The sequence below is a fragment of the Carcharodon carcharias genome, chromosome 26 (genome assembly GCF_017639515.1).
Source record: "Carcharodon carcharias isolate sCarCar2 chromosome 26, sCarCar2.pri, whole genome shotgun sequence".
In the NCBI taxonomy this organism is placed as follows: Eukaryota; Metazoa; Chordata; class Chondrichthyes; order Lamniformes; family Lamnidae; genus Carcharodon; species Carcharodon carcharias.
The window spans coordinates 27,977,693-27,995,051 of NC_054492.1; the positions used below are offsets into that span (position 1 = coordinate 27,977,693).

Genomic DNA, 17,359 nt, shown 5'->3' on the forward strand with positions numbered 1-17,359 from the left:
AAAAGAGGTGAGCTCTTTTCATACAGAAGGGTGACACCACTATGTTGGTAGATTTTAGGCTTGTGTGCTGTTTGGCAACATAGTAACCTTGTTATTAATAAATCATTGGAGTCTGGGAGCACAGTGGTTTTGAACATTGTCCTTTTATCCTCGAGATGCAAATTTAAATCTAGTGCTGCCAAACGGAATACAATCTCTGCCCGTTGGCTGTAAAAGTCCATGCTGTCCCAGCATAAGAGTAGGGGAGCACACATCTTTGGAAATATATTTTTTTTACCAACAATTTGCTGAATTAAGTTGTGCATGGATTGAATTACGTACATTTGTAAAATGCTTTGAAAGTGCATTCAAATGAATTATATAGATCCTTCTTGTGGTATTTATTATATTCGGGGTATTTATTCCAAAGTAAATATTCATTTCTTGTGAAATTAGTTTGGACAGTTTCAAATCAGATTGTATTGGCATACAACTGGCCACACTCAGCACTAAACTGTCAGGCCCTGAAATTCCATACATGGTGATCCTACCACCTATGCCAGATTTGTGTCTACTAGAGGCTTCCAGCGCTGGCCTTACCAGAGCATAGAGGGCACTTATGGGGAGGGCACTTAATTAGCATGGAGCTGACACCTTCCCTTACCACAATGGCTGCAACTCCAGTACTTGCACCCCCAAGCTGGCAGGAAATCATGTCTCCTGCACCAGAAACTCCAAATCTCCCTTCTTTGTATGGGAACCATGTAAGACTAACAATCCTAAGTAGCAATTTGATAGTTCAAGGCACCCCAAGATGAGTATCAGTTCTGCCTCTTTATTGTGCGTGAACAAGTTGCCACTTGACTGCCAGTTTCCGACTGACTGGGGCCAGGTTAACATCTGGCCTGGGATTTCCTATGCCCTCTGACATGGAGGACCATGGCTCCCTCCCGAAACATCAGCTCTGGAATCAAATCACAAAGGCTAGGATATAATGATGCCGGCTGCTATTTTCAGGTCTTCCACTCTTCTTGTAACCCCAAAAGCAAAAATATCAAATTGGTGAAATGCAGGGTGATTTACTGAAGTTAGATTTAAGATTAACTATGGGGTAGTGTAAAGCCAGCTTTACCTTGCTGCCAGCCTTGTCATACTTGACCAGGAAGTGCCTGATGATAACACTGAAATTGGAAAATATCCATTTCTCAGTGCATATATTCCTTGCCTTGGTAAGCAGAAAAATTCAGCCAAAAAAATGTAATTTCCCTTATATTCAGTGGGAACTGGCATAGTTTGGATTTCAGCTAATTCAATGGGGAAGGATGTATGAATGAAGATTCTAATTTTAAAAAATCGCTGCTTTGAAAATTCTCGCTTCAAGTGGGGAGAAAGAAGATTGGTCAGATCATTTGTAAATTGTGCTTGTGTTCAGCATCAAATAACTAGTTGATTTTGTGTTTTGAATCTTCTTTTAATTTGAAAGGCAGAGGATTTGAATGCACGGGGAACGAATGTAGCATTTAATCTTGGATTTGTACCAGAGCCAGCAATTGTTATTTATATCGGATGTGTAAACAGCACTGTAACTGTATTATGCTTTCTTTCCTCCTCACTTGTATAACCTGGAGGGTACTAAAAAGTGTTCTGCAAAATTAACATTCTGCTGACTTTCGCCTATAAATGAGAAGAATAGCTATTAACATTTGTGTATTTTCATTATGTAAATGGTGTTAACACATGCCCACAAATTGCCACCAGCTATGCAATAATTTTCTCTCAGTGATCGTAATGTGTCCAAGTGAGTCATTTTGATTATGACATGCTAATTACATATTGCCTTTCAGATTCAGAAAAACCAGGGATCTTTAATGGTAAGGTTTTATGAGTTTGCAGAGGGAAAAAAATTCACTTTTTTTTCCTGCTGGCTGCCTTTTTGCATGCTTGAGTGCTTTACTTTAAACTTAGCAAATTGCATTTTTGTTACAACAAGCACTAAAGTGCCTGTAGTAGATTAGGTATCATTAGAAATAATAGAACATCTAGGGTGTCAATGTTTTTATAAGACTTTCGTGCTGTTGATTAATCTTGCAACATCTTACTGCATTAATGATTTTCTCAGTCTACTGTAAAAGACTGTATATAAGCTAATACTTCTCTCTATTCCATCCCCACCCCCCTCTTGCCATTGCAGCCACTACAGTTATTGCAGTGCATCGTTGATGAGGTGAGGCACCGTCTTATGTGCTTTCTCTTCTAAAGTCATTCTTAATGGCCTGGAAAGTTTTATTTATATAATATACAGATTATTTTTTTCTTAATGAAGCTCTTTGCTCAAAACAACCTCCTAAGCTTGCCACCCAGTGCAACCCCTTAGCCATCAAGCCTAGCCACATCAGACCTATATCGAGCACAAACCTGACCTTATCCATGAACACCATTCAGGCACTGTACAGGAACTAGGTACAGCCATGGTTTGAATTGCTGAATAATTACCTTTAGACTAACCTGAGTAGGAGCCTTCCCAAGAGGCCCAGCTCATTTAATGGCTTTAAAACTCAATCTAGAGGATGTCAGTGGTCATGCTTGATTATTTGCCATGGTATTTTATGAAAGCAATAAAAAAGCTTGAGACTAAGAAAAAAATAGAGGAACGTTGACTAATTTCAGGGGGTTTTTTTCCCTCTGAATCAGGTCCCTTTGGTGTGGCAGGTATTGTAACTGTTTCATGCTGCCTTGCCTTGGTTATTTCAGCACTATGAAGGAGTACTGCTGTGCTCCCTCAGCTTATAATTGACAAGAGACCAGAGATAGCCCCTAAACGGTGACGGAGCTCCACTGTTCTCAATCTGACATTTTGTGTTAAGAAATAACGTATATTAATGAATTTCTGTGGGGTCTTTTGCCCTGTAAGGTTGAGCTTACAAACTTGGTAAGATAATTTTTTCCTGCCTGGCCTCATCTCCCTCCTCCTTTGCCTGTTTATGACCACTGAGGCCCTAGAATCTTGATTGTTTGATTATTTTTATCCAGATTTTTCACAAACTGCAACTGTGCTCACCCCGAGGCGAAAGAATATTGATTACTCTGTAAAATAACAAAATTTGCACACAGGCTATAACAGATCATCAGGGAGATTTTTAACCAACCCCTCCCCCCCACCCTTTTTCTGGCGGTCTCTCTCAACATGCACATTAAGTGTGTTTGCTGCCTCTGTGCCTTTTTCTTTATGCCTGAGCACTTTGCTGACATGTGCTAATAACCAAATGCCAAGAGAGAGTCCAGTTGGTGTTACCACACACTAAACATACTGAACTTGTCCTTTAGCTCATAGATTGCAGGTAATTAATAATTAAACTGTTTCAGTTGTAATGGGTTGACCTCCATGAACTGTTCATTACTCACATGGCAAAGGCATCACTCAAAGTATTTTTTTCATTGCCCTTCTCTGTAATCTAGCTGAATATGTGGAATTCAGGGGGCCACCTAAATTTAAGCTGACCAAGTACTTGCTTAAGCCGCTGCAAATTAAAGCTTCCTACAATGTGAATATTGTGCTTTGGGAAAGAACGGACAATGTTTGCATCCTCTGTGTGCCATTTAGTTTAGAAATTGGAAAATACATTGAGGCTATTAATTGTGTGACAATTCATATCTGTGGCCTCATTCAAGTGTGGCTTTTTGGCACAGGGCTCACATGTGCTTAGCCACGCTTGAAGATAAACTATTTTTCCTATCAAATAACCTAATTATTCTTTAACCTGCTATTTTTAAATGCTTGGTCTATTGGCCCTGGTCTCTCCATTCCGAATTACCTCTCAATAAAGGATGTCATTTCAATTATATTTTTTTCAAATCCCCAGCAATGCTGGTAAATAAGTGTTACTAATTGAGGAGAGCCTTGGCGTGCCATTATCAAAATAGAGAAAATAAGATTGCACCTTTTTTAAAAAATCTAAAATACAGTAAAATAGCAGCACTTATGGAATCTACTTAAATAGGGACTTTGAAATTACATCATGGCAAGTTTGGGGCACAGTTAACATGTTTGCAAATCCCTTCTTCCTTGCTATTTTGCCAGCTGCATTAGCCCACTTAAAATAAGTAGCAGAGAAATAAATTTCAGATAAATGCATTAAGTGTTTGTGCACATATTTTGTTGTTACAGTCATTTCTCTTCTATCTTGAAATTGTACTAATAATGAATAAACGTCAGAATGGTTCAGCTGGCTGCATTGTCACTTCTGAGTTAGAAGGTCCTGGGTTCAAGTCCTACTCTAGGACTTGAGGAGATAAAGCTGTGTTGACACTCTACTGAGAGAACACTGCATTATCAGAAGTGTTGTCCTTCAGATGAGATATCCAAGGGCTGTTCTTCCTGTTCTTATGACTAGGAGGGGGATAGGAGCAGGAGCTCACCCAGTGTCCTGGCCAACATCCTTCCCTTAACTTGCAAAAGCACATTGGCCATTCATCTCATTGCTATTTGTCATGCATTGTGCACAAAATGGCTGCCATATGTTCCCACAAAACAACAGTGGATTACTTCCAAGCAATTCATTGAATGTGAAGCAATATGAGACATTCTGCAAGAGATGATAAGGTGTGAAATAAATGTGAATTCATTCTTCTATTACTACCGTGTCGATGCTATTCATAATAAGATAATAACTCTTAAGCTATTATCCTCATCATTCCCCTTTTGCCTGCAGAATTAGTCATAAACTCATTTATGACCCAGAAAGAGGCCATTCAGCCCATCTGGTCTATACCAGCTCTCTGTTGAGCAATCCATTCAGTCCCATTCCCCTCATTCTATCTCCGTAGCCCTGAAAGTTTATTTCCTTCAAGTGCCCACCCAACTTCCTTTTAAAGTCCTTGATCATCTCTGCTTCCACCACTCTTGGGCAGTGAGTTTCAGGTCATTATCATTCGCTGCGTTAAAAAGTTCTTCCTCACATCCCATCTTCACATCTTGCCCAAAATTTTAAATCCGTGTGCGCTAGTCCTTGTACTATCAGTTAATAGGAACATTCTTTCCTTGTCTAACTTATCCAAACATGCCCAAGATGTTGTACATCTCTATCAAATCTTCCCTCAATCTCCTATGCTCCAAGGAGAATGACCTCAGCTTCTCTGACCTAACCTTGAAGCTAAAATCCCCCCCATCCCTGAAACTATACTGGTAAGTACCCTCTGCACCTACTCAAGGATCCTATATTTTTCCTAAAGTGTGGTGACCAGAACTGCGTGCAATACGCTAGTTGTGATCTAACCAGAGCTTTATAAATGTTCAGCATAACTTGCCTGCTTTTGTCTTCAGTACAGGTACCTCTATTTATGAAGCTCATGATCCCATACGTTTTGCTAACCGCTTTTTCAATATGTCCATCCACCTTCAAAGATCCATGTGTATGAACCCCCAAGTCCTCCTGTTCCTGCACACTTCCTAGAACTGTGCCATTAAGTCTGTATTGTTTCTCCCTATCCATTTGACCAAAATGCATCACCTCACACTTCTCTGTATTAAATTCCATCTGCCACTTGTCTGACCAGTCTGCTTGCCTGCACTAATCTGCAGCGTGTCTGTTTTATAAAGGTGTTTCTTTTTTAAACAAACTATATATATATAAATGAAATAACAAATGATTACTACAGTGGGGTCCACCGACATTCATTAATTCCTCAAGCTTCACTTATGCTAACTGCTCTTATATTGCCCTTGATTTAATTGGGATTTAAGAGAATCTGTGTTCACGAGGCTGTTCCTCATGTTTACATTATTGAGTAATTCCCCTTTGCCAATAGTGGACTTATAGACTGGGATAAGGGAGCCAGAGTTGGTATTATAAACATTTGGAACTGGATTATAGATAACATTGTCCCTGGATCTGAATTTAAACAAAGCCAATATAAAGTAGATAAAATTTGTTATTGTCGGAAACACTTGGTTGAGTTACCAACCCTTTGACTCAATGCCAGCCTCTTTGTTAACTCTAAGCATATATTGTGGAAGCATGTAATGTATTAGTTATTTTGCTGAGTTAAATTAAACTGTGATCTGCCACTGAACTCTTCTTAAATGCCAGTGGGAGTATATTTTCTGTCTTGGCATGCTCTTGATCTGTTTTCCCACTTCTGCCTTGGTTCTAATGGATTTTTGTTTGAGATGTGAAACTTCAAAATTATAACCGATGTTTGCTCCAATAACAAATAGCTAAAGCATGGTTTGGCACCATATTTCATCTCTCAGATAATTGTGCATACAATAATAAAGGTCCTGACTCATTCTTCTAAAAGAAATCTTTCTGGCCAGAAGTGCACCTGTTAAAAATCTATATACTCAGGAGTCAAAAAGTAGACAAATTTTGTGATAGACTCCCTTAACTTGTGCTGGTGACTGTATTTATCTGACTGCCAGTGACCATGGCTGCTTACCTTCAGTAATGGAGGAAAAATTTAAATAACTCACCAAAAAAGAAAATCAATAAATATATTGGTACTATAAATACATCCATAGAAGTGGAAGCCTGTCAGCATTGCGACCTCAGTCCTGTTGTTGGAGGTGTCCTGCCTGTCCTTGCTGCCAATCATAAACCCCAGTGTTAGATCTAAAAGATGTGATGTTCATTGTCAAATGGGCTTTTATTCACTGACTTTTCCTACCTCTGTCCCCCTTAATTTACTTTTCTGATTTGATTGTATTCTTTCAGCAGCCTCCTGTTGTATAAATGGGAGACAAAGCTCAGATGAGAGATCTACTTAATTTTCTCCCTTGTAATTACTGATCTCATTTTTCTGATAATTTGAAGTTGTAATTGGCTACGGCAATTACATGTATATTTACTAATCACATTTGAAGCTCTGATTGTATCTATTTGCTACCATTGATAATGAAGCACACAAATTGCAGAGGTGCTTTTCATGTCTTTTTGTCATCACATCAAAGATTCTTCAACACCACCACCCCCAGCCCCCCCTCCCCACCCCCACCACATACACACACACCTTTCTCTTTTTTTGCCATAATGAATACACGCATGCATTTGACACAGTTATATAGTAGAGAAATTGTTTGGCTCCTACCAAATGCTACACACATTGAGTTTTGCCTGAAGCATTGAAAGGTTGTATGTAATGATATATTGCTCATCCAAATGGCTGAAGCAGTCCAAAGCACTGTGAGATTAAAATAAGTCATCTCTTTGTTAATTTAAATAGGTGCATGTATCATACTTTGCGGGGTAGTTTTAACAGGGATGTCACGGAGAATGCAGCCAAAAGGTATTTTTAATGGAAAAATGAGAACAGATGAAAATGCACTCACTTCCAGCTGCCTTTTATATTCTGCTGTTCTTCAGCAATTGCAAATTTGATGAGGCAGCCATTAAACTCCCGCGGATCTTAATTTTAAGAAATTTCTGTATAATTCTGCAGGATTTGAGCCTTTTTTGTTGAAATTGCAAAGGAATTGCATCTGAGGTTTTTTGTTATGCACTGGGTGGTGCAATCAGTTTGCTGCCTTTAAATTGACTGCTGCAATAACTGTTTGCTTATAATTATAATGGTACATCTTTTTATAGTTTTACTGGGACTTATGCAGTTAGTAAACCAATTGTGTGTCAGCAAGTCGATTATTTTTGGAATATGCTCAATATTTTTCTGAATAACTTTTGTAAATTAAAGATTTTTACTGGCTCTAGTAAACTGTTCAAGTTTGAAGTTATGTAAATATAAGTTTTAAAATAACCTTTTTAGGGCAAATTCTTGTGATTCCTAATATCATGACTGTCCATCAATTGTTTTAATTTCTTGTGAAGTCAGTTCCACTTGCACATGATTAAAGAAAATGCTTGTAGGTTTAGATAGCAAAATAATTAAATCATGTGCACAGCAGTACAGTATTTACATTGAAGTCTGGTAATGAGAATTGATTATCTTATATTAACAGTATAGATAAACAAATTCCAGCTAAAGACATTTAGGTTAAAAATCTGATCAATATCCTTCTCTAAAATGTTCAAGTTTGAAGTCAAAGAAACTGCACAGAGTTACTCAATTTGTGAGAAAAATTGAATGTACTTAAAATAATCATGATTTTTTTTTGTTTGATCTCTTTCTCCTTTCCTCACTCTCTTTCTCTTTCCCTGTTCTCCTGTCTCTCTATTTCCTCTCTGTCTGCCTCCCTACCTACCTCTCTCTTACTCTTTGTCTTACTACATCCCAGGATCCACCAGTCCTTCCGGTTGGGGAGTTTTCTGAGCCATTTGTACATTTCATCACTCAGTGGTAAGCTCAGTTTGCAAACATGCCATCTCCTCAGTGTAAATGATACATTCCATTAGCTCTCAGACTCCAGGAGACCTTATGGCTCAGCTCCGTCTTTCCATAGACAGGGAGGGACTATGGGCCATGAACAGATGGATAGCAAAGAACGAAAAGAATACTGTTGCTTAATTTTTGTGAATGTTACTTAAATGGCAGGTCATACAACACCGTAACGTGGAGCAGCTTTTGAAATTATCAGATGTCACATAAAAGTTTTAAAAAGGGGAAGGAGGGGTAACTGGTGTGAAATGTTCACAGATGTCAAGCTGAAACCTAAATGATAGTGGGTAATAGCTTTGTTTTCCCTGGAGAAGCAGCTACTTTGGAATCATAGATTAGGACCGTTACCAAACAAGTCTTTAGACAGCTTGAATTGCTTGCTAATGGGTGCATTATTCCAGAGGTGCATATGTTTGTTTATGGAGACAGCAAATTGTCCTCTGCGATAGTTAATGGTTTATAACTATGCTTCTTGTTTAGTACTCGAGTCTGTTAATTTTTTGAATGTCATCCTTTATTAGCATAAGATGTTATGGGAATACATTGCCTCAAATGACAGTGCCACTTCATAGAAAACAACCCGTGTATTATAAAAACATTAAAAGATGTTTTGATGCAAAAAGAAATAAACTTTTTATTGAATTTTTTATAAAGAGTGTACAATTTTGCTGAAGGGTTTAGTTTGTAATTTATTTTTTTTAATCATTCACAGCTATTTTCTGATGAGTGACTGAAGACATTATCTGTTTCTCATCTCAGATTAAAAAAATAAACAAATACAGTATTGAAAAACCAACCCAGATAGTTTGTTCTTTTACATGCCCCAGCCCCCTCGTAAAGTGCAAGTACATGAAATAAATGTAATTAAAGCAGATGGTAGTAATAGTGATATCACAGCTGTCATCTTTTATGTGTCTGTTTCCCAACAAAGATATAATTTAAGGAATGCTTTTTTAAAATATGCAAATTATTTTAAATTTATTTTTTTAAGAAGATTTGTCTCTGCAATGATTAGGAAAGAATATGAATATTTTACATAATCAATTTTAGAAGAGTTTTGGAGTACAACTTGTGGGAATTTGAGAATTCTAAAGATGGAATTGCATTTTCCTTAATTCTCCTAGGATTGATGTAGCATTTTTCCATTCTGTCCAGAAATTATGCAGCACAGTATTGAAATTGTGATTTACTTACAAGTGCATTCTAAACATAGGCAAGGTTCGCATCTGTCTACTTTGTTCCTATCCTGCGCTGTTATTTGAATTGAATTTTTATAGAACATCATTTAACTTTTTTTAAGTTTCCTCTCCAAAACTGAGAGTAAATATTCTATTGAGTGTGCTACTGAGTCATACAAATCCGAGGTCTCAAGTTTGATAGTTGTGTGTGATCTCTGCCGCAGCAACAGTAAGGGCATTACAGTTGGTTCCATTGTTCCCAGGCTGAAAAGGGGGAAAATTTTGCTTGGATTCTCACTGCTAATCACCATACAGTTACCTCCAGTGTATAATGTGTATGTGTGTAAACGTCAGGTGAGGATTAGATTGGATTGGTCCTGTCTCCCCATGGTTAATTAGCCCGCCAGTGCTTGCTGGTCCCAGCCTGCAAGTGAAATATTGGTATTTAGTGCATTTCCAGAGTGCAGCTGGTATCTGCAGAACCATATACCATTTAAAAGAGAGTGACATTGAGGGAAGAAAATGGACACTGCTTACCACTACAACCTTCTAACCAGGACTCTAATGTAGTCAGTAACTGCAGACTGATTCCTGGCTGTCATCAGTACTGCTCTGCAGAAATTTGTTCACCAAATTCAATATGGAGAAAGATCTCATTGTGTGAATTTATTTTTTTCTTGAATGTTGGTGCACTAGGGTGCTACATAGGGTGAGAAATAGGACTGTACCTGTGATTGCTCTCATGGCAAAATGGAGTTGGGGGACTAAGCTTACAAGGTGGAAGATTGCTATTGGAACCTCCTGGTGGCTAGCTCAAGAGCAACACTGTCAATGAGGAAGGAGTCTGTCCACTTAGCAGGAATGACACATTGATGGGGAAGACGCAGAAGTTCACTGCTGTTAAGGGTTGCAACAGTACCACAATATGCGACAAGCTCACATATGCTGAAATCCAGAAGTTGCAATGTGCTTGAATGGGCCGCGCAGAAGCCCACAATGATGGTCCTGCCGTTTCTATTCCTAAAGTGACAGGGATCATAAATTAGAAAACTTTGTCTGTTTGCTCACAACTTACATGGGCATAAATAGTAAACCCCCCCCAAATACATTTAATTATATTGATAATTGCAAATAAAAATGTTTTTCCTGATTTTTTTTTTCCCCCACCAATCCCACAACCTCAGCTCTCTCCTGGCATTCCTTTCCTCTCCTCCCCCAGCTCTCTCCCCCACCCCCCAGCGCTGGCTTCCCCTGCTCCCTTTTTTGCCAGAGCTTCACTACTGACACGAAAATCTGGGCCATAAAGTATAGAATGAGGACAGGCACTTCAGCCTACATTTAACAGACTATGCACAGCTTGCATAACCATAGATTCATCTCTAACTTATTTATTTTTATGATTGAGATAATATTTTAATCACTACAATGTGAAAACAATGTTTAAATTCTAAGCAAATCCAATGCTTCATTGTACTAATTGCCCCCATCCTTAAACTCCTAATTTTAATTTCAAAATTTCTCCTCCTTCATAATTTTCACTGGAATAACTCCTGTAGTGCCAACAGCTTTTCAGTGCATCACCCATTCTTTATGTGTGAACCTATTGATATGCCCTTCACAGAAGAACAGTATTGCAGCCAAGTCTACCTACCTACATACACACACACACAGCAAACTTCCTTTTCCAGAGTTAGTGAATATCAATCAGTAGTGGTTTCTGAGTAGATTTTCTTTTCCCTAGCTTCCAAGCCTTGGGCCACAGAAGCTGATTGTAACATTCCCTACTGCTAATTCAGCTCAGATCAGCTAATTTAGCAGAAGCAAGGGATCTAAGTTGGGCCTTTCTGTAAGGTAGTGCCCTTCCACCAGGCACTAGTGCCATTGCTATTTAAAATAATTTAAAATGCTTTTTCTAACTTTTCCTAACTTTTTGATTAGGCAAGTCTGGGTGTGGTCTTTTCTATGGTACTCATTATTCATACACTATGTTGACTAATGTGAGAAATGCTTTCCTTGTTCACTCCAGAAAATTATTAAATAAAAACGATAGTGTAACAAAAATATTAGGTCTAGAAATTCAATTCCATTTTTGGACACCTCATCCGCAGAGTGCTAACTCCAAAATGAGGAGGTCCAAGGAAACTGGAATTTTGGGCCTCAAAGTTCATTGTCATGTAGATGGGGCAGCGGTAGGAGACTGCACAGATTTATGTGCCACGGTTAAAATAAGCGATTGGATAAGATCACTGAATTGGAGGGGAAGTGTTACTGGAGGGCTGTTGGGGCTGAGAAAGAAGATTGCAGGGGTCTTTAGGAGGAAAAATTGGGCGACAGAAGGTTGTCGGGGAAGAAGCTCACAGTGGTCTGGAGAAGGAATGGAATGTGCTGATAGGGCTTTCTGCAATTGGGGAAGATGATGATGATCCTGGGAGTCTGCAGTATGGGGGGGGGCGGCAAGCGTGAGGCTCATAGATGGGTTTGGGGGGTCCCAGAGGGTGGAATTGGGAATGAGGTTGGAGATCTCAGCGTTGTTTTTTTAACTCCCTGCTGCTTAGCTTTGGTCTTGCCAGAGGCAATCAGCACTGAGGTGCTGGCTGCCTCCAATCAAATCCAAGTTACAGGGGTCGGGGGAGGGCAGAAGCGGGTGTTAGGTCCCTTATCGCATATGCTAATGGCCTAATGTTTGCTTTTGACATGGTCAAAGGACCCCTTTTGTTTGGCCTTTACCAAAACGGCGTCAGGCATGACTCGCAGTAGAATTGTGCGCATATGGTGTGGATGTCATTTTGCTGCATCAAATGTCAGGTGTTATAGAGCCAAATTCCTGAAAATACAAGATCACTTATTTAAAAATGACATACATCCAAAATCTATGTTGACCAATAATCTCTTAATTGTTTGTAAAATTGATCATATTTCAGAATTCATAAAGTTTGTGAAACAATTACTGTTTGCTTACTACAGCATGAGAAAGTTGCCGACAGAAAGGCCTGCACCTGAAGAGCTCATGGTAAGTCATCCACTTTGTTTGCAAACTTTGAAATTATTTGATTTTCAAGCACCTTTCTCAGATTTTAGCAAGACCGAAAAGAACTTGATGCTACCCTGACAACATATCACAATCCTTGTAATTTTAAACCTTATGAGATAGATCAGCAAAGAGTTTAACCCCATTTTTTGTATTTACATATATTTTATTTGAAAGATCTATTCATTTTTGTGCTTTCTTTTGGTAAGAAGTCTGAAAGGTGCACTGTTAACTTGCACCTAAGTGGAGCCTGCTGAACCCAATTAATTTGGTACCTTTTTACAGGAACCAAAAAGCAAAGGGTTTCACCCCATCTGCCTTAGCTTGATTCAAATCCAGGACCTATAGGGGTAAAGGACAAGTTGTAAACTGTGAATAAAGCATACAATAAAAACTACAACCAACACCACAACTCAGCAAGTCTGGCAGGATCTACGGAGAGAGAAATAGAGTTACCATTTCAAGCTGAATATGATGATTCATTTAGAAGTGTCATATTCAACCTAAAATGTTAACTCTGTTTCCCTCTCCACAGATACTGCCAGACCTGCTGAGTATTTCTGGCACATTTTGCTTTTATTTGAAATTTCCAGCATCTGCAATATTTTGTTTTTATTATACCACCAACTGGTCATTCAATTCATTTTGTGCAATTGGCTGTCATATTTACCTACACAACACTACTCCATGTACTTCAAAAGTAATCCATTGGTCACAATAGGTGTTATATAAATACATGTTATTTCTTTTGCAAGAAAAGAATCTCAATCAGCTTAAAGCAAATTTTTTTTGCGGGGGGAGTTATCCTATATTCTTCTGGGTGTGTTATTTGCTAGTTGCAAATTATGGTTTCACATCTAAAGCCCACATACATTCAGGTGGGAGCAGGTATTCTGGTTAGTCAGACATTTAAAGGAATGTTACATTGCACATGGGACACACCAATTAGTCTAGTCATTAGACTTGCCTTTTTACAGCAAATAATTAGTACAGTTGTACTGTTGACAGCGTGGCCTGATATGTTTAATTATGTTTACACATGCCATTCAGGAGCTAATTTTCATTTCACGCATTGACAAAGTAAGCAGTCATCTTAATAGTTTCCAGGACACCGAAATGACCAATATGCCCAACAAGTCCATCCCTTTTCAATTGGTAATTTCTACTTTTCCTCTTCCAGCTTTTGGGTGAAAAAGTATGCCTTACTTGTCTTGTTTCAGACATTAGTTAAGCCTCACATCCCTTTGTATTTGAATTCATATCTTTCACACTTAGAAATTTGTGACATTTGGTTCAATTGTATTTACTGATTTGGTTTACAATTTCTTAAGAAGTACCAGCCCATGAGGTATTTGGCTTGTTGTAGTTTGGGGACATTGGCTGTTTTAGGTAGGCATCTGGTATGTCCTGACCGCCAATGGACTTATAAATGAGCAGATCCTATATCTGCCTAAAATTGCCCTCTTGTCACTGAATATTTATGAGACAAATTCTGCATTTTGATCAAGCCCCGACATGATATAAACCCACCGCTTAAGTAGGTTTTTTCTTCAGACTAATTCTGGGCAGTGCAATATAAGCAGTGGTATGTTTCTGGTTCTTTCAGCTCATGAGCAAAGTCTATGATCAAAATGCTTTGTTTCTTCTCAGAATTGCCAGTTATGGGGTTAGTGTTTAGGTTCCATTGTAATTGATGGGGTATGTATCACATACTCACTTTTATTAATGACATGGAATATCTTGCAGCATTTGACACAGGCATTTGTTCAGTATCATATATAGATCACCAGAATTCTTTCTGATCAGGATTAAACAGAGAAAAAATGTGTTCAGTTCTTATCATGGATTTGAATGAAGTGCCAGTTTAAGAATTTTCTCTTTCACTTAGTTTAACCTTTAATTTAGTTTTTCTTCATAGGATTTCAGCTGAAGAGGTGAGATGACAGAGGTGAAAGCAGGCAAGGAAGAATAGCATGTGATAATAATGAAATTATCATTTTTTTAAATGAGATTACAGAACAATTTGCATTTACAGAGCGCCTTATTACATCTTCAGAACCATTTTGAAGTGTGTCATAAACAGGAAAGAATTTCTAATCAGATGTTAGGCAGTGTTTGTTATTAGCATCATGTCTGATCTTCGATGTGATGATCCTCCCCGATTTTGAGGGTAAGCTTTCAGTGAGGGAGCAAGAAATCAGGTTAAGTAGCCCTTAAAGAGCTGCTTCTACCAGCTGGCGGGTACATTTAAAGGGATGCAACCACTTAAAGATAAATGGTTACATATGGGAACGGAAATGTTGGTAGCCTTTATAAATGGTGCTAATATTTTAATCAAAACAAAAGTACTGGAAGTACTCAGCAGATTTGGCAATATCTGTGGAAAGGTCTGTGACCTTTCATCAGAGCTCTCAACATTTTCTGTTTTTATTTCAGATTTCCAGCATCCACAGTATTTTGATTTTGTACTGATATTTTAATGCACATTTCAGCCTTTTCAGAGTTGGTTGGATCAATAAAATGGCTGTCTGTCACAATAATTGTGAATGTAAAAAGCTAGGACTGTCCAAACAATAGATTACACAGCACCCCAACCCCATGTTTGATAACTGAAGGAATAAAGGTGTCAGTGAATGTTCATGTTGGCTGGATTTGTATTTTTAGCAGATCAAATAGCACTGCATCTGGCTGTCTGCTGCCCCGGGGTTCATGTAGTTAATTCTACAAGTCACTGCCAAGAAGTTGTGCCTCTATAAATTTGGATAGTAGGTAACGGCAGATGAGTGTAGTCTGTGTCTGATGCAGCTCCTTCTCCATTGCTCCCTCTCTTCGCTAGTTGTCTTTTTCCTTCTGGAATATTGCATGCAGCACCTTTTGAAAAGCTTGTGATCAGTGTGCCACTTGTGATTATTGGTTGTTTTTGTTCTGTTTATGCTTGGTTTTACTTGTTTTTTGGCCAGAGTCCCATAGACTTTGTTTATTGTAATATGCCAGTGGGAGCAACTGCAATATGAATAAGCCATCTGATATTTGTTTTGTTTCTGAACTCGGGTCAAAAAAATCAGCTGCAAGCAAATCCATGCTGCCTCAAGTCAAAAATAAGGCAATATGTTTGTAATCAGAAAATTGGGTTCAGTCAGCAGAATAGTTTCAGTAGTAAAAAATGTAAAACAATTTTCAATAAAATGATTTGAAAGAAACAGGTACAATGCTTTAGATAATAATGAAACTCTCTTCAAATGTAGTATGCTTAAAAAAAAAGGCTGCCTTATCTCTTTAGCAATATCTTCAGTGCATTCTCTTTCCTTAACTTCAATGACCTGTACTGTGCATGGCAACTAAAGTTGTGCTCTTCAACAATACCATCCATTGGTATGGCAAGAATATGAAGTATGCTCTAATAATCCAAAAGAGGGAAGTGGCTTCATGCATCACACCTGAACAGTAAAATGTCAAAGTTGACGTTTCCAGGACTCCAACGAACATAGGAACAGAAGCATTTAATCCCACAAGCCTGTTCTGCCATTCAGTCAGATCATGGTTGATCTGCAACCTATCTCAAATATCTTCATTTCGACGTTTATTTTTCAGATAATGATTGAATTTGAATCTAAAATCAGGAGCTTAAGTCATTCTTAAGTTTGTGAGTACAAGAGAACACATTGTCATTTCAAGGCAAAAAAAAAATGTTAAATGTCCACCAACCTCTACTCTCTCTAACTACAAACCTTTATGCTACTTCCTTTGGTAATCCTATCTGAAATAAATACAAATGGCAGATTTTGTTGCAAAAATTCACCAACAGAGTGAACCCTCAAGAAAATGTTGCACTAATTGTTATTGACGGTAGTTTTCATTGCTCTACAAAATTTGTGTCTGCTTTATATATTGTAGCCTTGGTGACAAACTACAAAAAATTCTTAAAACAGTAGATCAGTTAGCACCTCTAGAAGGAAAAGACAAGTTAATGTTTCAAATAGAAACTTAACTCATCTTTTCCCTTTAAGAATGCTGACTCCTATATGTTTCTTGCATTTTGTCTTTCTGTTTCAGATTTCCAATGTTTGCAGTTTCCTTGTGCTATAAAGGGAAAACCCTTCTCTCGCTTTTTGGCTAAACATAGTCCAAAGGTAGTTAGCTCATTGAAACTTGATAAAGTTGGTCCTCTCTGCCAGAATCCATTTTCTGCAACATAGGGCAGAATGTTTTGACCCGGAGGCGCACGCGCGCCTGACCTGAACGGGAGTGATCTAGTGCGCGATGATGTCAGGCAAACATCCTGACGTCATCGCACACTCCCGTGATCTTTTGGTTAGTGGGCATGTGTGAGAGATGGCAGTGCGCTCACTGACAATTAAGAGGCCTATTAAGGCCATTAAGCAATTAATTTGTATTTTTTGCAGCCCGCTCAATCGTTCGGCTGGCAAGCGGGCAAATAGGCCAGGCGGCCTTTGCATTTTTACGAAATGTGAGCCAGACATAAACAATAAAAAATTTTTAGCATCATTTTTACATTTCCCTCCTCATGGGACTGAGTCACATGTGGGGACATGTTTGTATCATTTGTAAAAAGCTTATTTTTGTATTTAAAATTCTTCAGTTCCCTGAGGTAGCTCTGTACCTTCAGAGAGCTTTCAGTGCGTGTTCCCCCCGCGTATGTGCAGACTTCAGCACTCGCACTTCTCCTGCCCCCACCCCGACAGCGCCAAGGCTCTTAGCACGTGTTTCACGCTCGCTGGCCGTTAATTGGCCAAGGGGAAAATCCTGCCATAAGGAAGATGTTTTGTCCATTAATATTGTGACATGAGCCACATCACAAGAGAGGTGAATGCTGAAAAACAGGGTTTGT

The 17,359-nt window shown here is 38.6% G+C and overlaps 1 protein-coding gene across 9 annotated transcripts in view; it reads left to right on the forward strand.

Annotated features, from left to right (window-relative positions):
* Nucleotides 1–17,359, forward strand: part of map2k5 (mitogen-activated protein kinase kinase 5) — a 275,892-nt gene that overhangs the window by 228,816 nt on the left and 29,717 nt on the right. For 7 of the 9 annotated variants that reach the window (XM_041174736.1, XM_041174728.1, XM_041174729.1 and 4 more), the window contains 4 exons: nt 1,824–1,850; nt 2,171–2,203; nt 8,204–8,265; nt 12,447–12,492. The exons of the other annotated variants lie outside the window; for them this stretch is intronic. In XM_041174736.1, the coding sequence (XP_041030670.1) occupies nt 1,824–1,850; nt 2,171–2,203; nt 8,204–8,265; nt 12,447–12,492 (168 nt within the window). The remainder of the gene's footprint in view (nt 1–1,823; nt 1,851–2,170; nt 2,204–8,203; nt 8,266–12,446; nt 12,493–17,359) is intronic. 9 annotated transcript variants of the gene reach the window in all.